This window comes from Passer montanus, unplaced genomic scaffold (genome assembly GCF_014805655.1).
Source record: "Passer montanus isolate IOZ18808 unplaced genomic scaffold, ASM1480565v1 scaffold47, whole genome shotgun sequence".
Taxonomy (NCBI): domain Eukaryota; kingdom Metazoa; phylum Chordata; class Aves; order Passeriformes; family Passeridae; genus Passer; species Passer montanus.
The window spans coordinates 1,817,839-1,845,083 of NW_024369596.1; the positions used below are offsets into that span (position 1 = coordinate 1,817,839).

General features: G+C 64.1%; 4 protein-coding genes across 9 annotated transcripts; all 4 read left to right on the plus strand.

The window, feature by feature from the left end:
- Nucleotides 1-1,157: 1,157 nt before the first annotated feature.
- Nucleotides 1,158-3,046, plus strand: LOC120508388 (CUB and sushi domain-containing protein 3-like). Of its 2 annotated transcripts, XM_039721944.1 has the most exons (4): nucleotides 1,158-1,371; nucleotides 1,494-1,661; nucleotides 1,743-1,946; nucleotides 2,060-3,046. In XM_039721944.1, the coding sequence occupies exons 1-4, from the start codon at nucleotides 1,209-1,211 to the stop codon at nucleotides 2,071-2,073; spliced, it is 549 nt and encodes a 182-aa protein (XP_039577878.1). In that variant the 5' UTR covers nucleotides 1,158-1,208; the 3' UTR covers nucleotides 2,074-3,046. The 2 variants fall into 2 exon arrangements, with proteins under 2 accessions (XP_039577878.1, XP_039577877.1); XM_039721943.1 differs by having other exon boundaries at nucleotides 1,743-3,046.
- Nucleotides 3,047-4,194: 1,148 nt separating this feature from the next.
- ABCG4 (ATP binding cassette subfamily G member 4) lies at nucleotides 4,195-15,957 on the plus strand. 2 transcript variants are annotated; one of them, XM_039722170.1, is made up of 15 exons: nucleotides 4,195-4,599; nucleotides 5,907-6,144; nucleotides 8,190-8,307; nucleotides 8,383-8,515; nucleotides 8,712-8,762; nucleotides 8,900-9,045; nucleotides 9,273-9,396; nucleotides 9,579-9,693; nucleotides 9,827-9,963; nucleotides 10,101-10,199; nucleotides 10,333-10,501; nucleotides 10,983-11,083; nucleotides 11,228-11,386; nucleotides 11,496-11,614; nucleotides 11,695-15,957. In XM_039722170.1, the coding sequence occupies exons 2-15, from the start codon at nucleotides 5,916-5,918 to the stop codon at nucleotides 11,918-11,920; spliced, it is 1,926 nt and encodes a 641-aa protein (XP_039578104.1). In that variant the 5' UTR covers nucleotides 4,195-4,599; nucleotides 5,907-5,915; the 3' UTR covers nucleotides 11,921-15,957. The 2 variants fall into 2 exon arrangements, with proteins under 2 accessions (XP_039578104.1, XP_039578105.1); XM_039722171.1 differs by lacking the exon at nucleotides 4,195-4,599 and adding an exon at nucleotides 4,623-4,790.
- A 360-nt stretch (nucleotides 15,958-16,317) lies between these two features.
- NLRX1 (NLR family member X1) lies at nucleotides 16,318-22,567 on the plus strand. Of its 4 annotated transcripts, none has more exons than XM_039721993.1 (10): nucleotides 16,318-16,419; nucleotides 17,294-17,425; nucleotides 17,511-17,638; nucleotides 17,773-17,836; nucleotides 18,209-18,306; nucleotides 18,494-19,110; nucleotides 19,503-20,917; nucleotides 21,704-21,790; nucleotides 21,866-22,117; nucleotides 22,214-22,567. In XM_039721993.1, exons 3-10 carry the CDS (start codon nucleotides 17,518-17,520, stop codon nucleotides 22,530-22,532), a joined length of 2,973 nt encoding a protein of 990 aa, XP_039577927.1. In that variant the 5' UTR covers nucleotides 16,318-16,419; nucleotides 17,294-17,425; nucleotides 17,511-17,517; the 3' UTR covers nucleotides 22,533-22,567. The 4 variants fall into 4 exon arrangements, with proteins under 4 accessions (XP_039577927.1, XP_039577930.1, XP_039577926.1 ...); XM_039721996.1 differs by lacking the exon at nucleotides 16,318-16,419 and adding an exon at nucleotides 16,609-16,887 and having other exon boundaries at nucleotides 17,776-17,836; XM_039721992.1 differs by lacking the exon at nucleotides 16,318-16,419 and adding an exon at nucleotides 16,610-16,887.
- Nucleotides 22,568-22,585: 18 nt separating this feature from the next.
- PDZD3 (PDZ domain containing 3) lies at nucleotides 22,586-26,934 on the plus strand. The gene is made up of 10 exons (XM_039721997.1): nucleotides 22,586-23,306; nucleotides 23,862-23,889; nucleotides 24,092-24,156; nucleotides 24,598-24,809; nucleotides 24,913-25,099; nucleotides 25,182-25,318; nucleotides 25,391-25,595; nucleotides 25,747-25,943; nucleotides 26,051-26,221; nucleotides 26,381-26,934. The coding sequence occupies exons 1-10, from the start codon at nucleotides 22,613-22,615 to the stop codon at nucleotides 26,423-26,425; spliced, it is 1,941 nt and encodes a 646-aa protein (XP_039577931.1). The 5' UTR covers nucleotides 22,586-22,612; the 3' UTR covers nucleotides 26,426-26,934.
- The last annotated feature ends 311 nt before the right edge of the window (nucleotides 26,935-27,245 follow it).

Here is a 27,245-nt window from a genome sequence, read left to right on the forward strand (position 1 = left end):
GCAGTGTCTGGTGTTTTCCTGCTCGGCCCTACCCCTGCCAGCTGTGCTGTGCAGGGTGGGAGGTGGGCACTGAGGAGCTGCCAGGCTCTCCTGGCGCTGTGCTGCTCCCCAGAGGTGGCACTGGAAGGCCAGGTTTAGCTCTGGCACTGGTGTTCCTGCAGTGGGGCTGAGTTCTGCTGCCTCCCCAGGGCTGTCTGCTGCCTGCTCAGGCCTTGTTTGAATCCAGGGAGCAGCCTGGGCTTGTGAGCAGGGCCAGCTTGTCCTTTTTTGAGTGGCTGGGTGAGGACAGTGAATTTGGGGTCCCTGGAGTGCCATTTAGACCCTCCCTGCCCTGATGTGCCCAGGGGGACACAGGGAGGCACTGGGCTGGGCACTGACTTTCCCTCATTGCTCTCTCTCCAGCAGCTGAGCAAAAGCTGCTGGAATTTTGGGGTGTTGGGGTAAACCCTTGATCCCAGCACCTCGGGAGGGGCAGGAGCTGTTCCTGAGAGCCCACCCTGCTGGAGGATGCCCCTTGCTGCAGGCAGAGCATCCCTGCCTTGCCCAGCCTTCCCACCCCAGCCTGGCCCTGGCCTGGCACAGCTGGGCTGAGCTGCCTTCGAGAGGGGCCCCGTGCCAGGTTTGCACTCGCAGCACTGCTGGGATGTCCCTTTAAACCCGGCCCCAGGCAGGGTAATCTGCCAGAGATTATCTGCCGGGAGAGGATTGGCATTAGAGGGAGTGTGTCCTCCTTCCCCCGTGCCCTGCAGCCTCCCCGGGCCTGGGGTGTGTGTGCAAACCGAGGTCACTTTCTCCTGGGCGAGGGGAGGAGGGCAGATGATGGCACTGGGCCTCCTCTTCCTCGCCGTGCTGGCCACGCTCACCTCCTGCCAGCAGCCAGAAGGTAACAGGGGGCTGGGGGGACCAGGGGGTTTATGGGGTGCCCCAGAGCTGGCACCAGTCCTGCCCAGTAAGGAGCAAGAACAGGCACAGGGGACGTGGGAGCTGAGGTGTGAGTGGGTGTGCTCACAGCAGGGCTGGGATGGGATGGGATGGGATGGGATGGGATGGGATGGGATGGGATGGGATTTGGGATGGGATGGGACGGGATTTGGGATGGGATGGGATATGGGATGGGACGGGATGGGGTGGGACGGGACGGGATGGGACGGGTTTTTGCGGGCTCCAGCACCGCCCTGTGGGCTCTGAGGGCTGGGCAAGCCCTGGCCATGGTGTCGCTGTCCCCGCTGGCCCCAGCAGAGCTGGACACGTACTGGTCTGGCACGGCGCCCATCTGCCTGGGGGGCTGCAAGGGGCGGCACAAGGAGCTGAAGAGGAGCCAGTGCGGGAACGGCAGCTGCTGCTGGCTGGGCTACAAGTCCTTCTGCAGAGGTAAAACCCGCGGGATCGCTGGGGATGCTCTGTGCCACGCTGCCTTGTGTGGTGAGCCCTGCGCTGTCCCCGCGGCCAGCAGCCTGCCCAGCTGCCATCCCCGCCTGCATCCCTGTGTGCAGTGAACTGCGGGCGGCCCGAGGCGGATTTTAACTCGGTGGTGCACGGTAACGACTGGTGGGTGGGCTCCGTGGTGCGCTACAGCTGCCGGCCCGGCTTCGTGCTGCTGGGGGACCCCGCCAGCGCCTGCCAGCCCGATGGCCGCTGGACCCCCAAGCCCTCCTGCCTCCGTGAGTAGCCCGGCCGCTGCGGGCAGGGCCCCGAGCCCTCCTGGTGCGGGTGAGCCCCCCGTGATGGGCCGTGCCCCGCAGGGATCTGCCTGCGCGGCCGCATCGAGATCAGCGAGCGGGAGCTGACCGGAGGCTGCTCCTCGTCCTGCGGCAGCCCCGCGCCCCCGGGAGCCGCCCTCAGCCGAGGATGCATCAGGGTCTCCGCCTGTGCCACCAAGCTGTCGGGCTGGCCCCGCTGGTTCCAGCGCTGTGACATCTGCGAGTGCGACTGCCACGTGCCCTGCGGTGGGTCCCGCTGCTGGCACTGCCCGCCCGAGTGTCCCTGTGTGAAGGGAGGGCTGGCGCTGGGAGATGGGAGCTGCAAACAGCTCAAAATCCGCTCTCTTTGCTCTCCTCAGGTGCTTCCAGGTAGAGCTGGGGCGGCCGGGGCTGCGGGGGGCTCCCAGCCCGGGGCTGCCTCCCGTCACTGCTGCGCTCCTTCCAGCGGCTCTGCGTGCCCCGAGGCTGCCAGCTGAGGGTTCTGCGCTCACTCTGCCAGGGTGGCTCATGCCAGGCTCCCCAGGGCCGGGGGTGCTCTGGGAGCAGCAGCTGCTGGGATCTGGGGGCGTTTCCTGCAGCAGGGCTTGGGACAGGGCTGCCAGCACCCAATTCCCAGCTGCTTCCCAGAGCCCCTCCTAGGGGGAGGCAGCGCCTGTGCCTGGTGGAAATACCTGTCCTTCAGTGCTGCAGGCTGTGGTTTCTCCGTGCCAGGGAATTCCAGGCCTGAGCTGGGAGGTGGAGCTGCCCCCTGAGCACACTGAGGCCAGCAGGAGCGTGGCATCTGCCTCCTGTCCCCATGGCAGGGACGGAGCAGCCTGGCCAGGGCTGCAGCACCCACTGCTGAGGAATCAAACTGCCCTGCAGCCTCCCTGAGACTGCAGAGGGGGAAAGGTCTCACCTCCCAGGTGGAAAATCTTTCCTGCTGGCTGCTGGTCGTGCTCCTGCCCTGAGAGTCCCTTTCCACAGGGGTTTCTCCTCCCACCAGCATGGGACTACAAATGGGGAGATGTGGCTCCAGCTTTGTGCCCCTTGAGGACATCTCTGGCTCCTCAAAGCAGCCATGGAAGCAGTTTTATTCCCCCAGGGAAGGAGAGGGTGGTCTGGGGCACAGGTGATTGTCACTTGGATTTTTTAAGATTTTCTAAGCCTTCTGATGTTTGCATACTTGTAGCAAACTTTCTCACACACTTTCTGTAAACAACTTATTGTTTTGCATTCTTTTATGGAGGAGGAGAAATTTAATAAGCTGTTAGTTTGTCTAAGTTTGGAGAGGTGGCACTGTCACCCTCCATTCCACTGTCACCTTTGGAAATCTATAAATGTTGGAGTGAGAAAATAAACTTCCATTTTTCCCTTGAAAACAACAGCGTGTCCATGTCGTGTTGTTTTGTGTCCTGGAGCAACAAGTGATGGCACTGCTGAGGGTCCTGGAGGACCAGCCACGGGTCATTAAAAATATATTTGCAGGGAACCCACAGGTTTTCCTGCCATGCAGAGAGGTTCTGCTGCCTGCTCTGTCCCTGCAGCCCTGAGCACAGGTGACAGAACCAGGACAGGCTCCCTCTGCCACTGTCCTGAGCAAGCGAGCCCCCACGGGCACACAGCTGTGGACAAGGCCACAGCTGGGGATTAGAGGGATGTGAATGTCCCCGTGGCACTGGGCTCCATCCCTGCTTCCTCCCACCCTGAAATGACTCCCCAGCACTGCTGGGTGCTTCATGGCCACCCTCATGGGCCCAGCTGAGCAGAAAGGGGTTTGGCAGCCCTGAGGTCACCCCCAGGCCATTCCCTGCAGGGCTGCGACCTGCACAGGGGGACTGACCCAGGGCTGGGTGCAGAGAGAGCTCAGTGAGTCCCACCTGCCTTGTGCTCCAGGACAAGATGACTTAGGACCTCCATGAGGAGCTTGGCTACTTGTGCCCTCCCTGAACTCCTCAGCCTGGATCCTGCCCTGAGATCTGTCCCAGCCCCAAGCTGCCAGGGGGGTGGGGAAAGCTCTCCTTGGCTCAACAGATGCATTTTTAATTAATACTCTTGCCGGTGCCACTCATTTCCATATGTCTCTGGCGTTTAAGTGCTGTGGTGGGTGCGAGGTGTGAGTAACAGCGAGGAGGGAGCCAGGCGTGCTGCAGGGGAGCTGCAGGACCAGCTGCACCCGGGAGGGTGTGCTGGGGGTGAAACCCCGGAGGGACAGCCCCCTTTGTGACCAGCTGTCACCCCCCTGGCTGTCCCAAGCCGTGCCAGCCCTGGCTGCCCGCTGTGCCCGTGCTGGGGGGTCTGCCCAGGGCTCTGTGCAGGGCAGGAGCAGCTTTAGGGTGGGCTGGGCTCCCTCGGGGGGTTTGGCAGTGCGGGGGCTGTGTCCCTGGGGTGCAGGGGGTGCGGGGGCAGGGCTGGCAAAGCCCGGGCTGCGCTCAGGGATGCTCGGGGCCTGCTGGCAGGCAGCGAGAGGAAATAGGGCCGGTCCCTTTAAGAGGATTTTTCGCTGCCTGGCAGCGCTGCCCGCCCGGGCAGCCCATCCATCCCTCCATCCATCCTTCCATCCTGCCGCCCATCCCGCTCCCCGCCCGGCAGCACCGGGGCTGGCGGAGAGGGCCCCCCCCGAGCAGCCCGGCCCGGGGGGCTGCTGGCCACTGCGGGCTTCCTGCTAGCCACTGCGGGCTGCGGCCGGAGCGCCCCCCGCCCGCCCTGCCCGCCCAGCCCCGCGGAGGGATGGGGAGGAGACCCGGGCCGGGCAGCGCCCAGCCCGGCTCCCGCCGCTGAGCGCCGCAGCCGCGCCGAACCGAGCCCAACCGAGCCGAGCCGAGCCGAGCCCGGGCCCCCCGGGCATCGCCCCTTTGTCTGCGGAGGAGGCGCGGCGGGGGCGCTGCGGGAGCGGAGCCGCCGCCCCGCACCCTGCCAGGTGAGCCTGCGGGAGAGCCGGGAGCCTCCGCGGGGCCGGGGGGGCTGGGGATGGAGGGGGCCGGGGATGGAGGAAGAGCATCCTCGGGCAAAGCCTTGCCGTCCCCACCCCGCGCCTCGGGGCTGGGCTAAGCCGCGGAGAGCGGCTTGCGGGATTTAGCGCTCCGCGGACGCCCAGCCGGAGGAGTCAAGGTGAGCCCGAGGGCGCTTCGAGCCCGCTGCCCCCCACCACCCCCCCGAACCCCGCTTTTCTGCACCCCGCGGGTGCTGGGGACCCCCACCCCTCCTTGCCCGGGGCTGGGTTGGCTTCCCTCCAGCGCCGAGCGGGGTCTGCCCGCGGCGGGGGCTGGGCTGGGGGGATCTCCCGCAGCTGCCCGGGACCGTGTGTGCGCTGCAGCCGCAGCGAGCCGCTGCCCGCAGCCCCCTGAATGTAGGTTAGCGAGGCGCTGGGACCCCCGGCTGGGTGGCGAGAGGGATGCAGGGCACAGCTCGTTCCGGCACAGCCCGAGCTCCTTTTGCTGCTGCCGGGGGGATCCCCGAGCCTCTGGGAGCCCCTGGGAGCCGGGGCTCCCCGCCCTGCCCGCTCAGCATCCCCCGGCACCGCAGTCCCCCGGAGCTCGGCCGCGGAGCGCTGCGGGCAGGGAGGGCTGGGGCGGCTCTGACAGCTCTGTCACGGCCCCGGCTCAGCGCCGGCCTGGCCTCCCGGGCTGTGCTGAGAGAGCCCGGAAGGTGAAAGGGTGAGCCGAGGAAGGCAGAGAAGGGATGGCAGCAGCAGGGCCCCCTCCCTGCGCTGTTAAGGTCTCCCAGCAGCCCAGGGGACCCCAGGCGCTGTGTGAGGGTCTGATGTGCCCGGGGCTGCTCTGCCCCAGGAGCACGGCGTGCTTTGTCCAAGAAACCGCTGGAATCATCTGCTCGTTTAGGATTTCATACCTGTGTCCCACAAGGCCAGAGCAGGGCTGCTTCCTGGTGAGTCCTTGGGGACATCCAGGCACAGGGCAGGACATCAGCTCTCCCAGCTCCCTCCCTGAGCCCACCGGGACAAAAGGGACCGGGGCAGGGCCCCCCCGGGGCTGGGGGAGCTGAGCTGGACCAAGGCGCAGGAGCTGCATGAATTATTGACAGCGGAGCTGCACAAAATCCTGCTGCTCCTCGCCCCTGGTGCAGGCTCGGCTCCATCCCCAGCCTGATGCGGGTGCTGTCCCCGGCGGGGCGGGGGGGACAGCGAGGCCTGGAGCCAGCGGGAGCGGCAGAGACGGGGCTGGCTGCAGCGCCGGCAGGAGGGAGCCCATCCCCGTGCGCTCCCCACAGAGCGGCAGGATGGCGGAGAAGGGCATGGATCCCGCCTGCGTCTCCATCGCCCTGGAGGACACGGTGTGCCACGCCGGCCCGCCCGACGCCCCGCTGCTCACCACGCACCTGAAGAAGGTGGAGAACCACATCACGGAGGCGCAGAGGTTCTCCCACCTCCCCAAGCGCTCGGCTGTCAACATCGAGTTCATCGACCTGTCCTACTCCGTGCGGGAGGGATCCTGGTGGAGGAAGAGAGGTAGGAGCAGGGAAGGGCGGGCAGGGCAGGGGGGCTGCAGGGCTCTCCCACCCCGTTCTGCACGCCACGGCCTCACCCTGCCCTGTCCGAGTGCCAGGGGGGTTTGCTCTGGGTGCCCGTGGGAGGAGGAGGCGAGGCTCCTGTGCTGGGCAGTGCCAGGGGAAGGCAGAGCGCATTCCAGGGAAACCTCTGGCCAGGGCAGACACCCTGGGCCTGCCAGGACGGGATGGGATGGGGTGGGATGGGATGGGATGGGGTGGGATGGGTTCCCCAGCACTGCTATTCGGGGCAGGATGGATGGTTTGGGTTTCCCAGCACTGCTGTTTGGGGCAGGATGGATGGGATGAGTTCCCCAGCACTGCTGTCATGGCTGTGTGGGATGCAGCAGGACGCCCAGCCCCGAGCCTGGCAAGGAGAAGGTGTGGTTTGTGGGGGATTTCCTCTCCCCGGGCAGCCCGGCCGTGGCCCCCTTCCCTGCGTGCGGCTCTGGCCGAGAGCTCGGGGAGGGGAGGGGGAGGCAGATGGCGGCTGGTGGGTGGTAGTCTGCTTTAATTAGCGCTCTCGGTTAATGGGATGCCAATCAGGCAGCCCGATAAGATGGAGGGTGAGCAGATCTGTAGCAGCTGAAGGCAGGCGGGGACGAGCAGGAACCGAGGTCACAGGGCTCGGTGAGGGGCTCTGCCAGCCAGCAGTGCCCGATGGGGCTCTGCCCCGTGCCCAGGCTGTGCAGCTCGGGAATCCGAGGCGCCCAAACACCCCGGGAGCAGCCCTGACACCCGCCGGGATGGTGCCTCTGTTTATCCGGGATGCTGAGGAAGCATCCCAGAAGGATCCATGACAATCCGGGGCGGATTGTTCTCTAGCACCCAGGAGGGATCCGGCTGCTTGCCAGCGGGCCAGTGCCCTGCAGGGAGGGAGGGGGGGAGGCTCGGCAAGGTGGGAGCGAGCCGAGGGCTCCGGGGGTCCCGGGCGTGGCGGAGGGAGGGAGGGCGGAGGGAGCCGGCTTTCCTCCCCCGGTTCAGGCGGGGCTGGCGGGGGTCGCGGTGGCTTTGGCCACAGCCCCCAGCCCCGGCTGGCCCGCGGCGCTGAGCAGGAGGTTACTGGCAGTCAATGAACGTGAGTAACCGCTGCGCAAGCTGCAGTGGCGCCGACGTGAGCAGCATGCGCGGTGCGGAGCCGCGGGGGGAGCTGCCGGCTCTGCTCGCCCCTGGCCACCCTGCGCAGCCCCCTCCCCTCCTCTGGCCGCCCCTCTGCCCGCGGGACCCCCTTCTGCTGCGGGGTTCCGAGGGGTGCGGGGGGCTGCGGGGCTGGGCGACCTTCCCTGGGGGTGGACGAGCCCAGGGCTCGGGGCTGTCGGTGCTCCGTCCCTGGGCTTGCCCCAGCTGGGGTTTGTTGTCCTTTCCCCACAGCAGCTGTCCCGGTGGGGACACAATTCCATCGGAGGGATGCTCAGGCTGGCTCCGTGGGGTTATCACCCCCAAAAGCAATTCCTGTCCAGCCAGGGCTCCATTTCAGGGGCAGCTCCTGAGAGCCTGAGGCTGTGCTTGTTCCTTGCTCCCGACACATCATGTTCCCTCTGCCAGAAAATGCTAATCAGCCGCGTTTAAAGCAGAGATAATTCCAGGTCTGATTAGCAGCGGCTGCTGCCGGGTGCCACGGCGTGAATGCCAATGAAGGCAGCAGCCGGATCGGGAATCCTGCCCCCTCCTGCTGCCCTGCTCCCCCTGCCCTTGGGGATCAGCATCTGAAGACACGCCCAGAGCAGTGTCACAGGGGTAATGTCCCTCAGCAGCTCTGTGACCTGACCCCGGGATTTCCCTGCTCGTTGCTGTGATCCAGGTCAGGAGCTTCCTCAGCACAGTGGGATCAGCCCAGGACCAGGGGCAGGGATGGTGCTGGAGGTGGCAGCTGCTGTGCCAGGGGATGCTGACGGAGCACACACAGCCCCTGGCACGGCACACGGGGCTCCTGAGGTGCCCCAGGAGCTGGCATGGCACGGCAATCCCTGCCCTGGGAGGCCAAACCCCGGTGCTCTGTCCCTGCAGGGTACAAGACTCTCCTGAAATGCCTGTCAGGGAAGTTCTGCCAGCGGGAGCTCATTGGCATCATGGGCCCCTCGGGAGCTGGGAAATCCACACTAATGAACATCCTGGCTGGCTACAGGTGGGTCAGGGGGCTCCAGGGGGGCTGGGGGTGCAGGGCTGCGCTGCAGCCCCCACGCCTGCCCCGTTCCTGCAGGGAGACTGGCATGAAGGGGCAGATCCTGGTGAACGGGCGGCCGCGGGACCTGCGCACCTTCCGCAAGATGTCCTGCTACATCATGCAGGATGACATGCTGCTGCCACACCTCACCGTGCTCGAGGCCATGATGGTGAGCTCCGGGGACATCCTGTGGGCTGTCTCCTTGTGGGCACTGAGCTCACACCGGCCTCGGGCACCTCCAAGGGAACAAAATCCTGCTGCCCGTGCTCCCTTCATGCTGAGCAGGCGGGGCTGGAGCCACGGTGCAGCCAGTTCTGCTCCCTACATCTGACAGCCTTGTCTCCCTGGCCATCCTCTCCCTGCAGGTCTCTGCTAACCTGAAGCTGAGCGAGAAGCAGGAGGTGAAGAAGGAGCTGGTAAGGGCTGAGGAGGGTGAGCCCAGACCCCCTCAGCTCTCCCCGAAATGGGGACAAGGGGAGCAGGGCACGGCAAGGGTGAAGGAAGGGGGCAGGATTGGGATGAAAGTCCATGAAAAACCCTGTCTGTGTGGCAGGTGAACGAGATCCTGACGGCCCTGGGGCTGCTGGAGTGCTCCTACACCCGCACCAGCTCCCTGTCGGGGGGGCAGCGCAAGCGCCTGGCCATCGCCCTGGAGCTGGTCAACAACCCCCCCGTCATGTTCTTCGATGAGCCCACCAGGTGAGGCCTCAGGGGCTCCCAGCACTGCCCGCCCACCTGGGCAGCCCCTGCTGGCGTGGCCAGTGCCCTCTGGTGCCCACTGTGCCCCTGGGGACGATGCTCTTCTGCGTGGATCTGAGGGTGGACACGAGGGGAGGCAAGTGGGGGCATCTTGAGGATGTTCCTCTCCCCCTCTCAACCCTCCCCTTGTCTCTCTGCTGTCTCTTCCTCCTCCTGCGTGGCCGCAGCGGTCTGGACAGTGCCTCCTGCTTCCAGGTGGTGTCCCTGATGCGCTCCCTGGCTCAGGGGGGCCGCACCATCATCTGCACCATCCACCAGCCCAGCGCCAAGCTCTTCGAGATGTTCGACAAGGTTTGGCCTGGGGCAGGGTCCCTCTGCCCCCAGGACCAGCAGGGAGGCCATGGCAGGGGTGGGCTGCAGGCTGCAGTGCTGGGGCTTTGTGGCCTGTGTCACCGTGGGCCAGGGAGGTGGCAGGAGCAGGTGACAGTGCCCTGGCTGCCCTGCACCTGCCACATCCTGGTCTCCTCTTGCAGCTCTACATCCTGAGCCAGGGCCAGTGCATCTTCAAGGGCGTCGTGACCAACCTCATCCCCTACCTGAAGGGGCTCGGCCTGCACTGCCCCACTTACCACAACCCCGCTGACTTCAGTGAGTGCAGAGGGTGGCCAGCTCCAAACCCAGTGCCCAACCCTGGGGGCTGCCCAAGGGAGAGATGCCTGTGCCCCTCCTGCTGGGTGCTGGCGGGCTCAGCACCTCTCAGGGCTCCTGTCCTCCTCCACAGTCATCGAGGTGGCCTCAGGAGAGTATGGGGACCTCAACCCCGTCCTGTTCCGCGCCGTCCAGAACGGGATGTGCACCATGGCTGAGAAGAAGAGCAGCCCTGACAAGGCAGACTCGTCGTGCCCCACGTGTGGGACGGTGAGTGGGGCTCAGAGGAGCCTCCCGTGCCAGCAGGGGCCCTGTGGGGTGAGCCTGAGCCACGTCCCCGTGCTCAGAGGAGCCTCCAGTGCCAGCAGGGGCCCCGTGGGGTCAGCCTGAGCCACGTGCTCTTGCAGGATGTGGATCACATCGAGAGCCACACGTTTGCCACCAGCACCTCCACTCAGTTCTGCATCCTCTTCAAGAGAACCTTCATCTGCATCCTGCGGGACACGGTGAGGCCAGGAGGGGCTGGGCTTGGCCTCTTTGGGGGCTGGCAGCCACAAGGAGCTCCACGGGCCGTGCTCTGCCCCCTTGGGGTGTTTTTGGGGGGCAGCCCTGCCTTGCTGAGCCCCGCTGTGCCCGCAGGTGCTGACCCACCTGCGGTTCATGTCCCACATCTGCATCGGGGTGCTCATCGGGCTGCTCTACCTGCACATCGGCAACGACGCGGGCAAGGTCTTCAACAACACCGGCTTCCTCTTCTTCTCCATGCTCTTCCTCATGTTCGCCGCCCTCATGCCCACCATCCTCACCTGTAAGGAGCCCCTTGCCCCCAAAATCCAGCTCTGGGGGTGCCCCAGCTGCGTGGCAGAGTGAGGGTGCTGGGCAGGGTGTGGGGAGCCAGAGGGAGCGGGCAAAAGGGGCAAAATAAGAGAGGAGAGAAAAAAAATGAACGAACAGGGGAAAACTTTCTGTTTGCCTGTATTTGCCTTTATTTGGCTATAATCTGGCTATTTGACCCCTGCTGGCTCAAAGAAGAATGCTGGAATTTTAACATTTTATTTTTAATCTGAGAAAATGTGTGTAAATCTGTAAAAAGCCCCACCCAAGCTGACTTTTCCACGTGGAATTTCCCACATCAGTCACTGATTTTTTTCCCCAACGAAGGTTTGGGCACCCTCCCATGCTGCAGGCAGGGGGTTACCTGGTTCATCCCCCTGCAGGGTGGGTGTGAGAGGGGCTGGAGCCCCCCGGGGCAGAGAGCTGCTGGCTGCTCACCCCTTGTTTCCCTGCAGTCCCCCAGGAGATGACCGTGTTCCTGAGGGAGCACCTGAACTACTGGTACAGCCTCAAAGCCTATTACCTGGCAAAGACCATGGCAGACGTGCCCTTCCAGGTGAGCTTCCTGTGCGTTTTGTCACCACCCTGACGCTGATATGCCACCCTTGGCACAGCCACTCCCTGCCCAGAGCCCCAGGCTGGTCGTGGCGGGGTGGGGATGGCCGTGGGGCCCAGCAGGGCTGTCCCTGTCCCCGTGCAGGTGATCTGCCCCATCGCCTACTGCAGCATCGTGTACTGGATGACGGGCCAGCCCCCCGAGGCCACGCGCTTCCTGCTCTTCTCCGCCCTGGCCACCGCCACGGCCCTGGTGGCCCAGTCCCTCGGGCTGCTCATCGGAGCTGCCTCCACTTCCCTGCAGGTCTGGCGGGGCTTTGCCTCTCTGTGCAGAGTTGCCCTGTGGCAGTTTGGGGTGAAGTTCTGCCCACGGGTGGGCAGGGACGTGACCCCCAGTGGCCTCTGCTCCCCAGGTGGCCACCTTTGTGGGACCCGTCACTGCCATCCCCGTGCTGCTCTTCTCGGGCTTCTTCGTCAGCTTCAAGACCATCCCCACCTACCTGCAGTGGAGCTCCTACGTCTCCTACGTCAGGTGGGCCCCAGCTCTGCCCAGAGCTCCCGTCCTGGGCTCCCCTGGGGCCCCTGGTGACCCTCAGGTGTGCTCTGGCCCAGGTATGGCTTCGAGGGGGTCATCCTCACCATCTACGCCATGGAGCGCGAGGACCTGGAGTGCCTCGAGGACTTCTGCCCTTTCCAAAAGCCCATCAAGATCCTGCAGGAGCTGGACGTGGAGGAGGCCAAGCTCTACCTGGACTTCCTCATCCTGGGCATCTTCTTCGTCATCCTGCGGCTCCTGGCTTACCTGGTGCTCAGGTACAAGGTGAAATCTGAGAGATAAAGGGGCCGTGGGGCCCCGGTGCCGTTCCCGGGCCTGGCCTGCTGTGAGAGATGTTCTGCAGATGGACACGGTGCTCCTGCAGGTCCCGGACCGTGGCGGAGGCACTGGGAGGTGCCAGCCAGGCCTGGCTCAGTCGAGAAGGGTTTTGAGACATCTCGGAACTGTTTTAACCTTTCCACACACTCTTCATTGCAAAACGTTTTGTACAGCCCTGGCACGTGCCACTCTCCCCCCCAGGACTGACGAGCCCCACGGAGCTTGGGTCGCCTCCTGTCCCTGCCTGGCGCTGCCCTGGGGACACCAGGGACAGTCCAGCCCAGGGCTTTGTGCCGAGGAGCCTGCTCCGTGCTGGGCTGGGAGGAGAGAGCTGCAGAGCTGGAAGAGCTGCTGGTGGCCCCGTTCCTCATCCTGGCCAGTGCTGAGAAGAGCCCAAAGATGCCATAGGTGGAGTGCACAAGGCTTTAGAGTTTCCTGTCGCTGTAGCCACAGAGATTGCTGCATCCCCCTTTCCTTTCTGTGCAAATCTTCCTTTTTTTTTCTTTTTTTTCCTTTTTCTTTATTTTTGTTCCCCACAAGCCCCACTGCATCCCAGCAAAGGGAGCAAAGAGGCAGAGAAGGACTTGGGGCTCTGTCTCAGACTCCTGCTGGGACATCACCCTCAGAGATGGGATCTTCAAACCAGGGTCTGTGGGAGCAGGACGGTGTTCTCAGACCTTGGGGAGTCACATTCAGTCCCTGTTGTCTCTGGGGTCTGAGACAGGAGGCTCTGAACCAATTCAACCAACACGGAGAGAAGTGACTTGCATGGAGCAAGGAGGATTTGGGTTCCCACACGCTGCCAGGAGGCTGAAAAACGGGGCTGGGCTCAGCTGTGTCACCCTGGAGGCTCTGCTGCAGGAGGAGAGCTGGCCCTGAGCCCTTCCCTGCAGCCTCTCTCCCCCAGCTCCACCGGGGCTGTCTCAGCAGGACGGGATGGACGAGCCTCGCTCAGCACCGACTGTGCAAGGAGGGGACACCAAGGACACCCGGCCTGTCACAGTGCCAGCCCCAGGGTGACACTGTGCAGAAGGGGGTCCCGCAGTGCCTGAACTGGAAACAGGTGAGATCCCAGCTGGTTTGTTTGCAGTGGGTGACCCGGACACCGGGAAGTGACTGGCACCAGAAGGTCCCTTTGGCACTGGTGTCTCTGGTGGCTGCTCCAAACTCGCACACCCCGCAGAGGGAAGGCAGTTCAGCACCTTGCTGGCTCTCCAGAGGAACTGAGCTGAGCCCAGAGCTGCTGGGGCATCTGCACATGCTGGGAACACAGCACCGTGCTCACCTGCACAGCACAGCTCCCTGGGCGTGCTGGCACTGGGCTGTGAGTGTCACCCACGGATGTGGCAACCCGCAGGATTCTGGCAAGCGTGGACGTGGGGGAGGCAGCCCTGCCCCACCCTGGCAGGCTGGCCCTGGTTCAGGGCAGCCTGGGGATCGTGCTGCTGGCACTCTGAGCCGCCAGGGATTGCAGATTGCCAGATTCCAGCAGAATCCTGGACGCTGGTCTTTGGTTTTGCTGGCTCGGGTTGGGGCTGTGCAGCAGAGTCTGGCTGGCCTGACACTGATGCTGGCACTCAGCAAGGCTGAGTTTCCCCTGCCTGCAGGGCTTCGAGGAATGTTTGGCCGTGGGGCTGTCCTGCACAGAGGGTCTGGAAGCAGGACACACCCTGCTGCCCTTCCCACGCTGAGAATCGGGGTTTTCCCCAGGGCTGTTGTCTGACTTTTCACTGTCCCCCTGCTCCTGGATCTTCCTCCAGTGCCGTGCTCTGCAGTGGAGCTGTGCCAGCTGGAGGGCTGCAGTGCTGCCACCCACAGCCACAGGGGCACGGAGGAGTGGGGACAGACCCTGTGCCTGCTCTGTCACGGGGTGCAGGGAGCTGGGGGACGTGGGGTGTCACCCTCGTCCATCTCCTTGTCCCTGGAGCTGTTGGGAATGATGCCCTGCTGCTGTCCTGCTCTTGGGCTGGGACGAGTCCGTGCTCTGCTGGGCTGAGGCTTTTCCCTGGATGGATCCTGAGGTGCAGGAGGTGGCACTGGGGCAGCTCTGCACAGCTCCTGCTTCCCCCCTGGCATTTGGGGCTCTCATGGTGGGTCCTGTCCTCTGCACCCTGGGGGTGCTGCCGTCCCCAGCGCTGTGTCCTGCACACCTGGACACCCCTGTGCCATCACAGCAGGGCCACCACCCCTCCCAGGAGGAGCAGGACAAGATGGACTGGTGTGTGGAGCAAAGGGGCTCCCAGCAGGCACCAGTGCCTGCCCCTGGCACAGGGAAGCTTTGTTGACCAGGCTCTGCTGCTTGCAGGCTTCCCCAGCTCGGAGCAGCGCTGCCAGGGCAGGTGGCTCCCACTGCAGGGCCCAGCCTGCCTGGGGTGGGGCAGCTGGCAGCACCCCCGGGATGTCCAGGAGGGCTCAGCACAGCCTGTGCCCGTGAGCTGCAGTGTCCCAGCTCACCAGGTACGTGGCCACTGCGGGGCAGAGGGCCAGGACAAAGCCTGGAGCTGCAGGATGGCTGTCCCCGAGCTGGGCAAGGGCTCTGGGGAGTGGGGGTGATGGGGCAGGCTGCTCGTGCCCGGGGCAGCAGGACACCCGTGAATGTGTTGGTATGAAGGGGGTGATGAGAGGGGGAAGTGGCACAGGGCAAAGGCACCCTCAGTGCTGCCTGAGGAGCTGAGACTGTCCTTTCCCTGCCCTCAAGGACAGCCCCAGAGGGGGTGGAAGGTGCAGGGAAATGAGAGGAGGAGAAGCACGTTTGCACTGAGCCCGAGGCTGGCAGGGCTGGGCTGGGCACCCCGGGGTTTGTGGCCTGGGTGGTCCCTGCCCTGCAGGAGGGGTTTTCTCTGCCCAGGCATGGCAGAGGGACGGCGTGCAGCCACCCTGCTCCAGGGGGCCCTTAGGGAAGCAGCAAGGATGCACTTTATCAGAGCAGGGAAGCGGAGCCGTGGGCACTGCTGGCTGCAGGAATGCCCCGAGAGAACGCGTCTGGATAATCACGAGGAGCGTGATGGAGGAGAGCAGGCTTCTTCCCCCACACCTCCCGTCCTCTCCTGCCCCTGCCCTCCCTTGTGATGCACTTTGAGTGGATGAGGGTGGGGTTCAGGCTGTGGCTCTGGCTCGCCGGGAACACCAGCTGAGCCTCAACCTACCAAAAACTGCTCCAGCCCCTTTGGCCCACGGCTGTATCGGGTTCTGCCTCTCAGGGGTGCTCTGGTGGCAGGCAGGCAGGCAGGGGCATGGCCACTCACCTCCATGCATGTCCAGGCCACCTCTGTCACACGCACAAGAAGAGCAAACGCTTCATCACCTGGCTGGGGTTTGCTGGAGGGGAGACTGGGCTAGAACAGGGAGGGGATGGGGCTTCTGCCAGGGTTTCACCCCTCTCCCAAATCAGGCAATAAAACAGTGTTTCCTTCTCACTGTGTGCGGACACCATTTGTCCTGTCCCTCTGCACGGGCAGCCTGGGCTCTCTGTGTCCCTGCCACGCTGGACCCTGTGGTTTTCCAGCCTTGGCCGTGCCAGGACACCAGGCTGGACACTGGGGACACGTGTGTGTGATCCAGGGGGGCACCACGCAGGGAAGAGCAGGCGTTGAAACTCACATTTCCACACGAGCACGGGTGTGAGCTGCTTTCTCCCTGGGACAGCCTGCCAAAATAAGATGCAGGTACCAGCTCAAAGGCCGAGGCAGGCTGCTGGCACAGCTCTGTTGTGGCAGCTGCCCCGGGGGGCATTTGCCCAGCTCGTTCTGCCTTGCTGGGAGGAGGCTGTGAAGCAGGACCAGGGCATAGCTGCAGCCTGGCAGGAACCAGGCAGGGTGGAGGTTCCCCTGGGCTCTGCAGGCTGGGCTGCACACGCAGGTAAGTGCCCCGCAGGGACGGGGTGCCAGCTGCCAGCTTGCTGCTCGCCAGTGCCCAGAGGGTCCCGGGAGCTGTTGGGCAGGAGGAGATGCTCTGGTTTGTGTCGGTGTTCCCGAGATGCCAGCTGTACTTGTTGGGTTTCACACATCAATAAAACTTATATTTATAGTGTACTGCCTGGCTGTCTCCCTTTCCTGAGAGCCTCGAGGGGGGTGTGGAATTTGGGGCGCAGCTGTGACCCCTCAGTCCCAGCACCCCTGGGTGGGCTGGCACTTCCAGGACAGCACCCAGGGGCTGAGAAGAGTGAGTGTGGCCCCGGTGACACAGCTGTCACTCGCCGGGTGGCCAGGGAGGATCTGCCAGCAGCGGGAGGGCAGGTACAGGTACAGGCGTGCGTGTTTGTGCGTGTTTGTGCGTGTTTGTGTGTGTTTGTGCGTGTTTGTGTGTGTTTGTGTGTGTTCAACAGGCACAGCCTCCCCGCCGGGGAGGGATTCCGGCCGGAGCAGAACGCGTCCGTGCAGCTCCGGTTGCACAGCCGGGCAGCAGCTGGGCACGCACAGCCGCCAGATGTGGCCGGAGGACATCCCCGCCTGGCAGCACATCTGGTAAGAGCGCAGCTCCCCAGTCCTGCAGGTTTGGGAGGCCGTGGGGAGTGCGGGTGTTTCTGCCAGCCTCCAGCCGCTCTCCCACCCTGCTCGGGGAGTTGGGAAAGCCGGGTGCGGGTGTTCTTCCAGCCTGCAGCCGCTCTCCCATGGTGTTGGGGGGCTGGCAGAGCAGGGTGCGGGTGTTGTGCCAGCCTGCAGCCGCTCTCCCATGGTGTTCGGGAGCTGGCAGAGCAGGGTGCGGGTGTTCTCCCAGCCTGCAGCCGCTCTCCCGTCCTGCCCGGGGAGCTGGCAGCGCCGTGTGCGGGGCGGGCCAGGGCGGGATGGCGTTGCAGGAAGTTCTGCCTGCGAAGCAGCCGCCTCCGCAGCGGAGCCGTGCCCGGGACAGGCAGGGCAGGAGGCGGATGGGCAGCTCCGGGCACATCCAGCGCGGGCAGCTCGGCGTTCCCGGCTGGAATCCGGCAGGACGAGGTAACCCCGGCGCCGCTCCCCGCCCCGCCGCGGCCTCGCCATGGAGCGGGGAGCCGGGAGGGCACAGCGGCGGGGGCACCTCCGCCACCGGGACACGGGGGTCCCCGGAGGGGTCCCTGGAAGGGCTCAGCGGCAGCTCAGGGCCCTCGGCTCAGCAGAGGGGCTGGGAAGCGGGCAGGGGACAGCGTGGGGTTTGTGCCTGCAGGGGCACCGAGGTCGGGACACCTGTGTTCAAGGTCAGCTCCTCTCCCCCCGTTCCTGTGCCTCAGTTTCTCCACCTGGATCGCATAAAGAGGGGCTGTAAACAGCGTGGTGCGTGGGAGGTGTCAGCGAGTTGTCACCCTGCTTGTCGCCTCCTCTCGGCTGCGGTTTGCTTATATCTTTCTCCTCCCATTCTCTGCCTCAGTTTCCCGGGATGTTGGGGGCTGTGAGTGCTGCCCGGGCTCCTGAAGGATCGCCCTGCTGAGCCCTGCTGGGGCGGGAGCCTGAGTCAGCGGCAGCGCAGCCGGTTCTGCCGGGCTGGACCACGCTGGGGCAGGTGAGGCTGGGCAGGGCCCTGCTGCAGCCCATCCCGCAGCCCCCTGTGCTCTGCTGAGCCCCCTCGCCACCCCCCTGTGTTTCAGGTGGAGGATGTCCCGGGCCATGCAGTGCCAGAGCTGCCTGCCCTGGGGCAGCTGGGCACGGCTGCCGCGGTCCCTGGCGGGGACAAGGGGGACCCGCAGCGTGTCTCTGTGTGCTGCTGCCGTGCCAGGTGAGCTGGGCGCTGTGCCTCGGGCACTCAGCCCTGTTGGACACCCCTCCCCAGCTGTGCAGGGCTGTGGGGCACCCTAGCAGGGTGGGGTTAGCCCTGCTGGGTCCCTGACTGTGTGCATTCCTCCTCCCCAGCAGGCGGTGCAGGCAGGTGTTTCCTCAGGAGGATCCTTCGCCCGAGCAGCATCTCCCTCCCCAGGTACAGTCAGTGTCACACGGCTGGGGATCTTTGTCACAGCACCTGGGTGGCTGAGCTGGCTGCCTTGGCAGCAGGGACGCTGCTTTGCTTCCACCTAGACAAACACCCAGACCAACCTCCCTGCCTGCTCTGACTCCAGCCCACCTCCCCTGCCTCTGCACGGCTTCTCTGGGAAGGCACAGCCCGTGCCTTGCTGACCTGCCCTCACCTCCCAGCCGTGCCCCTACCTTGCCCTGAGCCCTCCCGTGGTGTGGGGGAAGGAAGGGGTGAGCTGGCTCCTCTCAGCACTTCCCACAGCCTCGCTGGTGCTCTGCCCGCCCTGCCCTGGCAGGGTTTGGAGCTGCTCCCTGTGACACTCCCCTCCTCCTGCAGGGGCTGTGTTCAGTACCAGGGAGACTCCCAGGACAGCTCTGCCCAGCCCAGCTCCTCTCACCATGGTCAGTCCCAGCTGAGGAACGTGGCTTTTTCCGGTGAGTTTGCAGCTCTGGTCTGGAGGGAGGGTCCTACACAGCGGGGTGGGGGCAGCTGCTGTCCTGGGCAGGGTGAGGGCTCCCCATAACTGGGTGCTGTCCCCTCTCTGCAGTGGCTTGGGCCAGGCAACTTCCCCAGTGCCCTGCCAGTGAGCAACCCTTGTCCATGTCACCTTCCTCCTTCCAGGTGCCATCAAGAAGCACCAGAAGAGCCTGTCTGCGTGGTTCAGCCACCAGCCCAATGAGGAGAGGCAGTTCGGCCCTTCCTTCTCTCTGGATGCCGTCCACGTGGACCCAGTGATCCGGGAGAGCTCCCTGGAGGAGATTCTGAAGCCCTCCCCCGATTTAACCATCCAGAACCAGCTCCAGCAGCCCTGTAGGAAGGTTATCAGCCTGCACAACCTCTTTGATGTGGACGCCTGCGGGCGGCAGGTGAAGAACGTGGTGCTCTACGGCACCGTGGGCACGGGCAAGAGCACCCTCATCAAGAAGATGGTGGTGGACTGGTGCCACGGGCGCCTGCCCCACTTCCAGCTGGTCATCCCCTTCTCCTGCGAGGACCTGTCCCACAGCCACGCCCACGTGTCCCTGCGGCGCCTCGTCACCAAGAAGTACCAGCACCTGCGGGACGTGGTGCCAGTTCTGGAAGCTTCCAACCTCAGGGTGCTCTTCATCCTCAACGGCCTGGAGCGCCTCAACCTGGATTTCCGCCTGGCTGGCACGGAGCTGTGCTGTGACCCCAACGAGCCCGTGCCTCCCTCTGCCATTGTGGTCAACCTGCTGCGGAAATACCTGCTGCCCGAGGTTGGTGTTGCCCTGCTTCGTGCTGGGAGAAGGTTGGGGGTGAGCCCTGAGGCAGCCCAGGGCTGTTGTGATCGTTGTTTGCAGTCCAGCTTGGCTGGGAGCAAGCAGGCAGCCTCTGTTCCTGGAGGGGCTTGCCAAGGTGGCCTCGTGTCACTGGTGGGATCTTTGGGGGGGCCTGGTAAGGTAATGAAGGCTGTGATCTTCCAGACTTTATGTCTAGGAGGAAATGGGGAAAATTCTTCTGTCCCCTCTGCCTGGGCCAGGTTTGATCCAGCGCCCTTTGTGCAGCACCTTTGTGAACCCCACCCTGCGGACGGGGTGATCCTTGTGCACCTCTCAGTGGGTTGCGCCCTGCTGAGCAGCCCCAGCCTCACGCCCCGCTGTGTCCCCAGGCCAGCATCATCGTCACCACACGCCCGTCGGCCGTGCGCCGCATCCCCGGCAAGTACGTGGGGCGCTACGCCGAGATCTGCGGCTTCTCCGACACCAACCTGCAGAAGCTCTACTTCCAGATGCGCCTCAGCCAGCCCGGCTGCTCCGGAGAGGAGAGCCAGCACCGCCGCTCAGCGGAGCAGGAGAACCTGGTGGAGATGTTGTCGAGGAACCTGGAGCGCCACAACCAAATAACGGCTGCCTGCTTCTTGCCCTCCTACTGCTGGCTGGTGTGCACCACGCTGCACTTCCTCTACTTCACCAGGACGGTTCCTCCCAGCCAGACCCTCACTGGCATCTACACCAGCTTCCTGAGGCTCAACTTCAGCGGGGAGGTGCTGGACAGCACCGACCCCACCCACATCTCCATGATGAAGTACGTGGCCAAGACAGTGGGCAAGCTGGCCTACGAGGGGGTGATGTCCCGCAAGACCTGCTTCTCGGAGGAGGACCTGCGGGAGTGTTTCGAGGTGGAGATGAAGACTGAAAGCGAGCTCAACCTCCTGGAGGTTTTCCGCAGCGACGTCTTCCGCTTCTTCCTCAGCCCGTGCGTGCAGCCGGGCAAGGAGCACACCTTTGTCTTCACCATCCCCGCCATGCAGGAGTACCTGGCAGCCCTGTACGTGGTGCTGGGCGAGAAGAAGACCCTGGCCCAGAGAGTGGGGAAGGAGCTGTCGGAGGTGCTCGGGAAGGTGAGCGAGGACGTGGCTGTGGTTGTGAACATCGTCTCCAAGGTGCTGCCCCTGCGCTTCCTCCCCGTGCTCTTCAACCTGCTCAAGATCTTCCCTCGCTACTTCTCCCGGGTGGGCGGCAAGGACAGGGACACCATTGCCCACACCATGGCAGAGGAGCTGTTCAAAGAGGAGGATTACTACAACGATGATGTCTTGGACCAGATCAACTCCAGCATCCTGGGCGTGGAGGGCCCCATGCGCCACCCCGATGAGGCCCCGGATGATGAGGTCTTCGAGCTCTTCCCCATTTTCATGGGTGGCATCCTCTCCCGCCGCAACCGCGCCATCCTGGAGCAGCTGGGCTGCTCCATCAAGAACCTGGCAGCTTTTGAGATCGCCAAGGCCATGAAGAAGACGGTGATCAGGAAGGGCCGCAGGGGCCTGCCCCCCTCGGAGCTCATGGACTACCTGTTCTTCCTGCACGAGTTCCAGAACGAGCGCTTCACGGCCGAGGCCATCCGCTCCCTCCGTGCTGTCAACCTCTCCTCCGTCAAGATGACCCCTCTCAAGTGCTCCGTGCTGGCGTCTGTCATGAGCACCACGTGTCACGAGGTGGAGGAGCTGAACCTGACCTCCTGCAACCTGGACAGCGGCAGCTTGAGGACCCTCTTCCCTGTCCTGCTGCGATGCAAAGCTCTCCAGTGAGTACCGCCTCCTCACTGCTCAAAAATCGGGTTTTTTCTCACCTCTGCCCATCACAGGGGTGGTTTAGGAGCCCAAGTATGGGAAATTTAGGAAAGGGCATGTTTATCCTCAGTGCAGATCTAGGGAACTACAGCTTCCAACATGCAACGCTCCTTGAGCAGCCTTTCTAGGGCACTGCATGCTGGGATTTGCAGTCCCAACTCCCGCAGGAATTTTTGGGAAGTTCCCTGCAGCTGGTACAGGCTGGGCGGGCTGCCAGCTGTCCTGGCAGACCCGGGTCCCTCGGGGAAGTTACCCGGCATCCCCGTGTCGTTAGCTCTGTGCAGAGTTTGCTGTCCCAGAGGTGGGAGTCTGGGCTGTGCAGATGTTCCCACAAGCGTTCCAGAAGGTTTGTGGAGCTGCAGGTCTTCCTGCCGCCCAGGTGGTGGCGAGACGTGCTCAGCACAGATGGATCAGGCTGTGCAGCTGGGCTGTGCCGCACTTCCTTCCTCCAGATGCTCAGGAGGGCTTGATGGAGCCCTGATCCCTCCTCTGACCTTCACCCACCTCCTGAAGACTCCGCCATCCCCTTCCCCTTGCCCTGCTCCTGCTGGCACTGGCTCTGCTGGCTCATGCTCCGGTGCAGTGTCACTGTGCTCCTTTTGGGAGAGGAAACCTGGAGTGGCCTAGTTTGGGGAGCCCAGGGAGGATGGTGATGGGCAAAATGGAGCGGGCAGGGCTGCCAGGCTCACAGGTAACAGCCATTTTGTCCCTTGTCACCCCCGTGCCTTGCTCTGCACCAGTCTGCAGCTCAATAGCCTGGGCGCCGACGCCTGCAAGGAAATCCGTGACCTGCTCCTGCATGACAAGTGTGTGGTGAGCAGCCTGCGGTGAGTACGGCCCCCACCCTGCATGACGCTGCCCCCAACATGCCTGGGCACTCCCTGAGCTCCCGTGTCCCCCAGGCTGGCCAACAACCCCGTGGGCGAGCAGGGTGCTCGCTACCTGGCCGAGGCGCTGGCCGGCAACCGCTCGCTGGCGCAGCTGTCCCTGCTGCACACCGCGCTGGGGGACGCCGGCGCCGAGGCCATCGCCCAGCAGCTGGCCCAGAACCAGCACCTGCAGGAGCTCAACCTGGGCTACAACTCCCTGACGGACGCGGCGGCCCTGCGCGTGGTGGAGGTGGCCAAGAGGCACGAGACGCTGGACAAAGTGCAGTGAGTGTGCTCTGCCACGTCCCCGCCCTTCTGCCCTGCTCTGTGTGCCTCTGTCCTTCCCTCAGCCCTCACCAGGGTCTCCTGCTGCTTTCCCAGTCTCTACTTCAACGACATCAGTGAGGATGGCAAGAGGGCTCTGGACAGCCTGCGCATGGACCGGGATGGTGTCAGGGCTCTGGTTTTCCTCACGGCGGGCACCGACGTCTCCGATTACTGGTCCCACATCCTGAACGTGGTGCAGAGGAACCTGCCCTTCTGGGACCGCGAGCGGGTCCGGCAGCACCTCGCCCTCCTCCTGCAGGACCTGGAGAGCAGCCGCAGCCAGACTGCCAATCCTTGGAGGAAAGCCAAATTCCTGCGAGTCGAGAGCGAGGTCAAGAAAATGCTGGGGAAACTGCAGGATGGGAGCCTCTAACCTGCTGCCCATCCACCAGCCAGGGTGGGGCAGTGGAGTGTGCCCAGCAGCACATTCCCTGCGCCCTTACCCACCTGGAGATGCTGGGTGGATGGTGCTGTCAAAGGTGCTGGGTGTGTGGGGCGCAGCCTCATCTGCACGTGAGGCTGAAGTGTGGGAATGGCACAGAAACCAGGCCAGGAGCAAATGGGACTTGTTCTTCTGGGCTTGTGGAAAGCCAGCCCCTGCACCCCAGCCAGGGCAGTGGCAGGGAGCAGGACTGGGGCTTGTCTGTGAATCTTTTGGGAGCATTAAAGTGCACCTCTTCATTTCCACTGACCACACTAGTACCAAGACTTGATCTCCTCTTCGGCCCCTTCCTGGGGGAATGTGGAGCCACCACTCCAACCTCTGGAGTGGAGGGTTCTGCCTTTCCTGGGGGGAATGTGGAGCCACCACTCCAACCTCTGGAGTGGAGGGTTCTGCCTTTCCCCACCTCACAGCACTGGTGTGGAGCAGCCCACCACTGCTCTAGTGCTGATCCAGTCATTCTCCCCCCACTGTGTGTCCCCCTGGAAGCCACCAGGAGCTGTCCCCAAGCTGGGTGTCCCAGGGTGCTGGTCCCTGCTCCCAGCTCTGGCTGGCAGTGCCCTGGGGCTGGGAGGGCAGGCGAGACTTGGAGCTGTTTAACCATTAAACCTGGGGCGTCTTGGGGGAGGCGGGGACACTTCCCTGCCACTTCACCCTGTACCTTGCTCCCTCTGGCAATCCCTGCAGCCATGAAGCAAACAAAAGGTATGTGCCGGGGAATCCTCTGGAGACCCTTCCCCACACACACAGGCCCTGCTGCCAGGTGGAGCAAGGCAATGGCAGAGCCCAGGCAGCCTGTGGAAGGAGCCAGAGGCATGCAGGAAAATGTCTCCTTGTGGGGATGCTGGGAAGGCACCCTGGGTTTGGGGTGCCTTGTGCCCAAAGAGGTGTGGAGGGGTTGTATGGGGGGGTGTGTGCTGGGGAAGGCCTCTGTTTCCTTCTCCTGGCTCCAGCAGCTCTCTGGAGTCCTGCTGAACCTTCTCAGCCCTCACTGAAGAGCCCTGTGAACCCCCAGGACTGGCCCCATCTGCTTGGCCCTGCTGTGCCCACGGGACCTGAGCAGCAGGTCCTGCTGTTGGGAACGCAGGAGGACAGTGGTGACAGGGCCAAGGAGCAGCACAGAGGGGCTTGGGGGCTGTGTGGGCTTGGCAAACCCCCTCACCTGGATGGAAGGCTCAGCCTGCGAGTGGACACGCCTGCAAGAGTGGGGTCTGCTCCCAGCCCACCCCTCCTGTGCTGACCTCTCCTCTCCCTCTGCAGGGCTCGAGGGAGACAAGATGTCCATCATGTAAGTGCTGATCTCCCCTTGACCAGGGGCTTTGTGGGGCTCAGGAGAGATGTGGGAAGTGGTCCAAGAGGGAAATCCCCTCTGGCTTTCAGGCACAGGCCCAGTTGGCCCTTTCTGGGAGGAACAAGCTCCCCAGGGCTGGGGAGGCAGAGGCAGGGCCATCCTGCACTAACGCGGCCTCTCCTGCCCTTTATCATTTCAGAAAATTTGAATTTAACCCCAAAGTTGGGATCGACAACCCAGCCTTGACACTGACTGAGGACACGGGTAAATACACGCCCTCATCTTCCAGGGTGTCCCTGTGTCTGCAGGGGCTGTGGCACTCGGGTGTCCCTGTGTCTGCACGGGGCTGTGGCACCGGGGTGTCCCTGTGTCTGCAGGGGCTGTGGCATCCGGGTGTCCCTGTGTCTGCAGGGGCTGTGGCACCTGGCTGTCCCTGTGTCTGCAGGGGGCTGTGGCACCGGGGTGTCCCTGTGTCTGCAGGGGTTGCGGCACTGGGGTGTCCCTGTGTCTGCAGGGGGTTGTGGCACTGGGGGGTCCCTGTGTCTGCAGGGGCTGTGGCACTGCTGGGATCCTGAGCTCTCTCTCACTGGGGACCTGTGGGAGGCGAACACAGAAGGGATGAGCAGATCCCCAGCCCAGGATGGGGTGCAGAGCTTGTGTGAGGATCCCTGCAGGGCCCTGCTCACGGGCTGTGCCCCCACACAGATGCTGAGGGCGTGGGGGAGCCCCGCTTCTACCTCCTGAGCAAGGAGAGCACAGAGAGCTTCGGCTTCTGCCTGCACGAGGAGCTGGGCTGCCAGGGCCACGTCATCCGGCAGATTGAGCAGGGGGGGGTGGCCCAGCGCCGGGGGCTGCAGGACGGGGACCGGCTGCTCCAGGTCAATGGCCACTTCGTGGACCACATGGACCACCTCAGGGTAAGCTGGGAGCATCCCACAGGAACGCCTGGTGCTCCCCAGCCAGGGGCACAAGGATGCATGAGCCCAGCTGACCCAGAGTTCACAGCCTGGCTCCTTCCAGGTGGTGCAGAAGATCAAGGCCAGCGGGAACCAGGTCCTGCTGGCGGTGCTGGATGGTGACTCCTACGAAGCAGCCAAATCCCTGGGCAGGGACCTGTCCCAGATGCTGCCGGACGACATCCGCCCGCGCCTCTGCCACGTCACCAGGGACAAAAGCGGCTTTGGCTTCAGCGTGTCCTGTCCAGAAGGTAAAGCAGGATGCTGCCAGCACGAGCCTCCCCGTTGTAGCTCCTCACTCACCCCAAAGTGCCCCTCCTGCTCCTCCTGCAGGCACCAAGGGCACCTTCCAGCTGTCGGTGCTGCAGGACGGGCCAGCGGACAGAGCAGGGGTGCCACCGGGCTGCTGGCTGCTGGAGCTGAACGGGGACAGCGTCAAGAGCTACTCGCACACACAGCTCAGCAGAAAGGTGCCTGCTCCTGCCACGGGGGGCGAGGGATGGGGCTGAGGGTGTCACTGAGCACCTGTGCTTGCCATCCAGCTTAAGCAGAGCGGCAACAAGGTGACGCTGCTGGTGGCCTCCAGCGCCGTGGAGGAGTTCTATCGGCTGCGGGGGCTGCGGGTCACGGCTGCCTTGGCAGACACCTCCAGGCTCCCCTTCAAGGTCCGGGAGCTGCACCTGGTGAAGGGTCCCGCTGGCTACGGGTTCCTGCTCAAGGAGGATGACTGCAGCTCGGGAGGAGTAGGTGAGGGGGCTGAGAGGGGCGGTTCTGAGGGCTGGGGAGAGCTGACAGCTCTGTGCCTGCAATGGGACCCTGTGCCCACCCGCACACGGGGGTCAGCAGAGCCAGTTCCCCTCTGCGAGCCTCTGCCCCTCCCTGTGCCCCGCTGTGGCAGGCCAGTTCCTGTGGGAGGTGGATGTGGGGCTGCCGGCCGAGCAGGCAGGGATGAAGGAAGGGGATCGTGTGCTGGCCGTGAACGGGGAGAGCATCGAGGGGCTGGACCACGAGCAGACCGTGCACAGGATCCGCGCCCGGGAGGACCGGGTGACACTGCTGGTCATCGACCCCGCTGGGGACGCGTTCTACCACTCGGTACGTCCTGGGGGCACTGCCTGGGGAGCCCTGGGGTGCTGAGGCTGCACGGTGGGATGGGTGTCCTCCACAGGGGCGGTGTGTCCATCCCTCTTCTGCTCTTCCAGATCGGGCTGTCCCCCCTGCAGTTCTTTGAGGACAGTGACCCCGCCTCAGGCTCCTGCACGCCCTCGCTGCCCTCTCGCAGCGGCTCTCCTGCACTCTGTGACGTTGAGGTGGCACCCAAGGGACCTGTGTCCTGGCTGATGGCTGCTGCCAACAGTATAGAGATCATACAGGTAGCTCCTCACAGCCTGGCAGTGCTCTGAGTGCTGCCACCCTCCTGTTCTGCCCATCCTAACATTTCCTGGCACCTGTGGTGCTGCCAGGAGGAGGCTGCGTGGTCCTCTAGCCACAGGGGCCAGGCAGAAAGACCTCTCCAACCTGTGTCCCCGCAGAGCCAGCGCCAGGAGGAGCACACAAAGCTGTGCCAGGCATTCTGACAGCCCAGGAGCCTCGGGACAGGCTCTCCCACACAGCACCTCCACCCAGGCCACGTCCAGCCCCTCGGGCCTCAGCACTGCTCAGCATGGACCCTGCACAAGCAGCTCCTGTGTCTCATGCCTGGCTCGCAGCATGACACTCCCAGGGACTCGTCTCTGCTCACCGAGGCTGACTCAGAGCTTTTATCAACCACAGTGGCAGCTCCTCGTAACCCGACCACAGACCTGTGTCTCTGCCTGCCCAGCTACCTCCAGGGATTCCTCAGGACATTGCACTGAAGCCCTTGCCCAGCTCCAGGCTCTGGGAGTTTCCCAGGAGAGCTGAGGCTCTGCTCTCTGCACCACAACCCAGGGACTTGAGGGTTGGCTCAGATCTGCACGTGCATGGACATCTCTCCTGTGCTTCTCCTCTCATCCTCTCCCTGAACTGTGGACAGAGAGTGTCCACCACCCTGCACCACCCTGTTCCTGCACCACCCTTTTTGGGGTGATTAAAGGACAAATCCACACTGCTGTGTGTGTGGGTGATGTTGTGGACAGCACTGCGACCTGGCAGCACATCCCAGGGCCAGATCCATCTTCTCTTCCCAAGCCTGGAGTTGGGCAGTGGATGTGGAAGCTCTCCAGGTGTGCTGCTGAGAGGCTGAGAGCCATCCTGAGAGCCCCTGGGCCCTGCACCTCCAGGAACTGGAGAGCAAAACTCCTGCAGGCATCCCTTGTGCTCCAGGGCAAGGGCTGTTCCTGAGGGCTCCCCTTGCAGGTGACACACCAGGAGCATCCTGAGGGCTCCCCTTGCAGGTGACACATCAGGAGCATCCTG

Excerpts from the sequence above, each read along its gene's own strand:
- LOC120508388 (XM_039721943.1), top strand. The coding sequence starts at position 1,209 with ATGGTGTCGCTGTCCCCGCTGGCCCCAGCAGAGCTGGACACGTACTGG. Across the intron at positions 1,372-1,493 it reads CTACAAGTCCTTCTGCAGAG|TGAACTGCGGGCGGCCCGAG; the intron begins GTAAAACCCGCG and ends CCCTGTGTGCAG. Across the intron at positions 1,662-1,742 it reads CCCCAAGCCCTCCTGCCTCC|GGATCTGCCTGCGCGGCCGC; the intron begins GTGAGTAGCCCG and ends CGTGCCCCGCAG.
- ABCG4 (XM_039722170.1), top strand. The coding sequence starts at position 5,916 with ATGGCGGAGAAGGGCATGGATCCCGCCTGCGTCTCCATCGCCCTGGAG. Across the intron at positions 10,502-10,982 it reads CATGCCCACCATCCTCACCT|TCCCCCAGGAGATGACCGTG; the intron begins GTAAGGAGCCCC and ends GTTTCCCTGCAG. Across the intron at positions 11,387-11,495 it reads CTGCCTCCACTTCCCTGCAG|GTGGCCACCTTTGTGGGACC; the intron begins GTCTGGCGGGGC and ends TCTGCTCCCCAG.
- NLRX1 (XM_039721993.1), top strand. The coding sequence starts at position 17,518 with ATGTCCCGGGCCATGCAGTGCCAGAGCTGCCTGCCCTGGGGCAGCTGG. Across the intron at positions 17,837-18,208 it reads AGCAGCATCTCCCTCCCCAG|GGGCTGTGTTCAGTACCAGG; the intron begins GTACAGTCAGTG and ends CTCCTCCTGCAG. Across the intron at positions 19,111-19,502 it reads GGAAATACCTGCTGCCCGAG|GCCAGCATCATCGTCACCAC; the intron begins GTTGGTGTTGCC and ends CTGTGTCCCCAG.
- PDZD3 (XM_039721997.1), top strand. The coding sequence starts at position 22,613 with ATGCTGGGTGGATGGTGCTGTCAAAGGTGCTGGGTGTGTGGGGCGCAG. Across the intron at positions 24,810-24,912 it reads ACCACATGGACCACCTCAGG|GTGGTGCAGAAGATCAAGGC; the intron begins GTAAGCTGGGAG and ends GGCTCCTTCCAG. Across the intron at positions 25,596-25,746 it reads CTGCAGCTCGGGAGGAGTAG|GCCAGTTCCTGTGGGAGGTG; the intron begins GTGAGGGGGCTG and ends CCGCTGTGGCAG.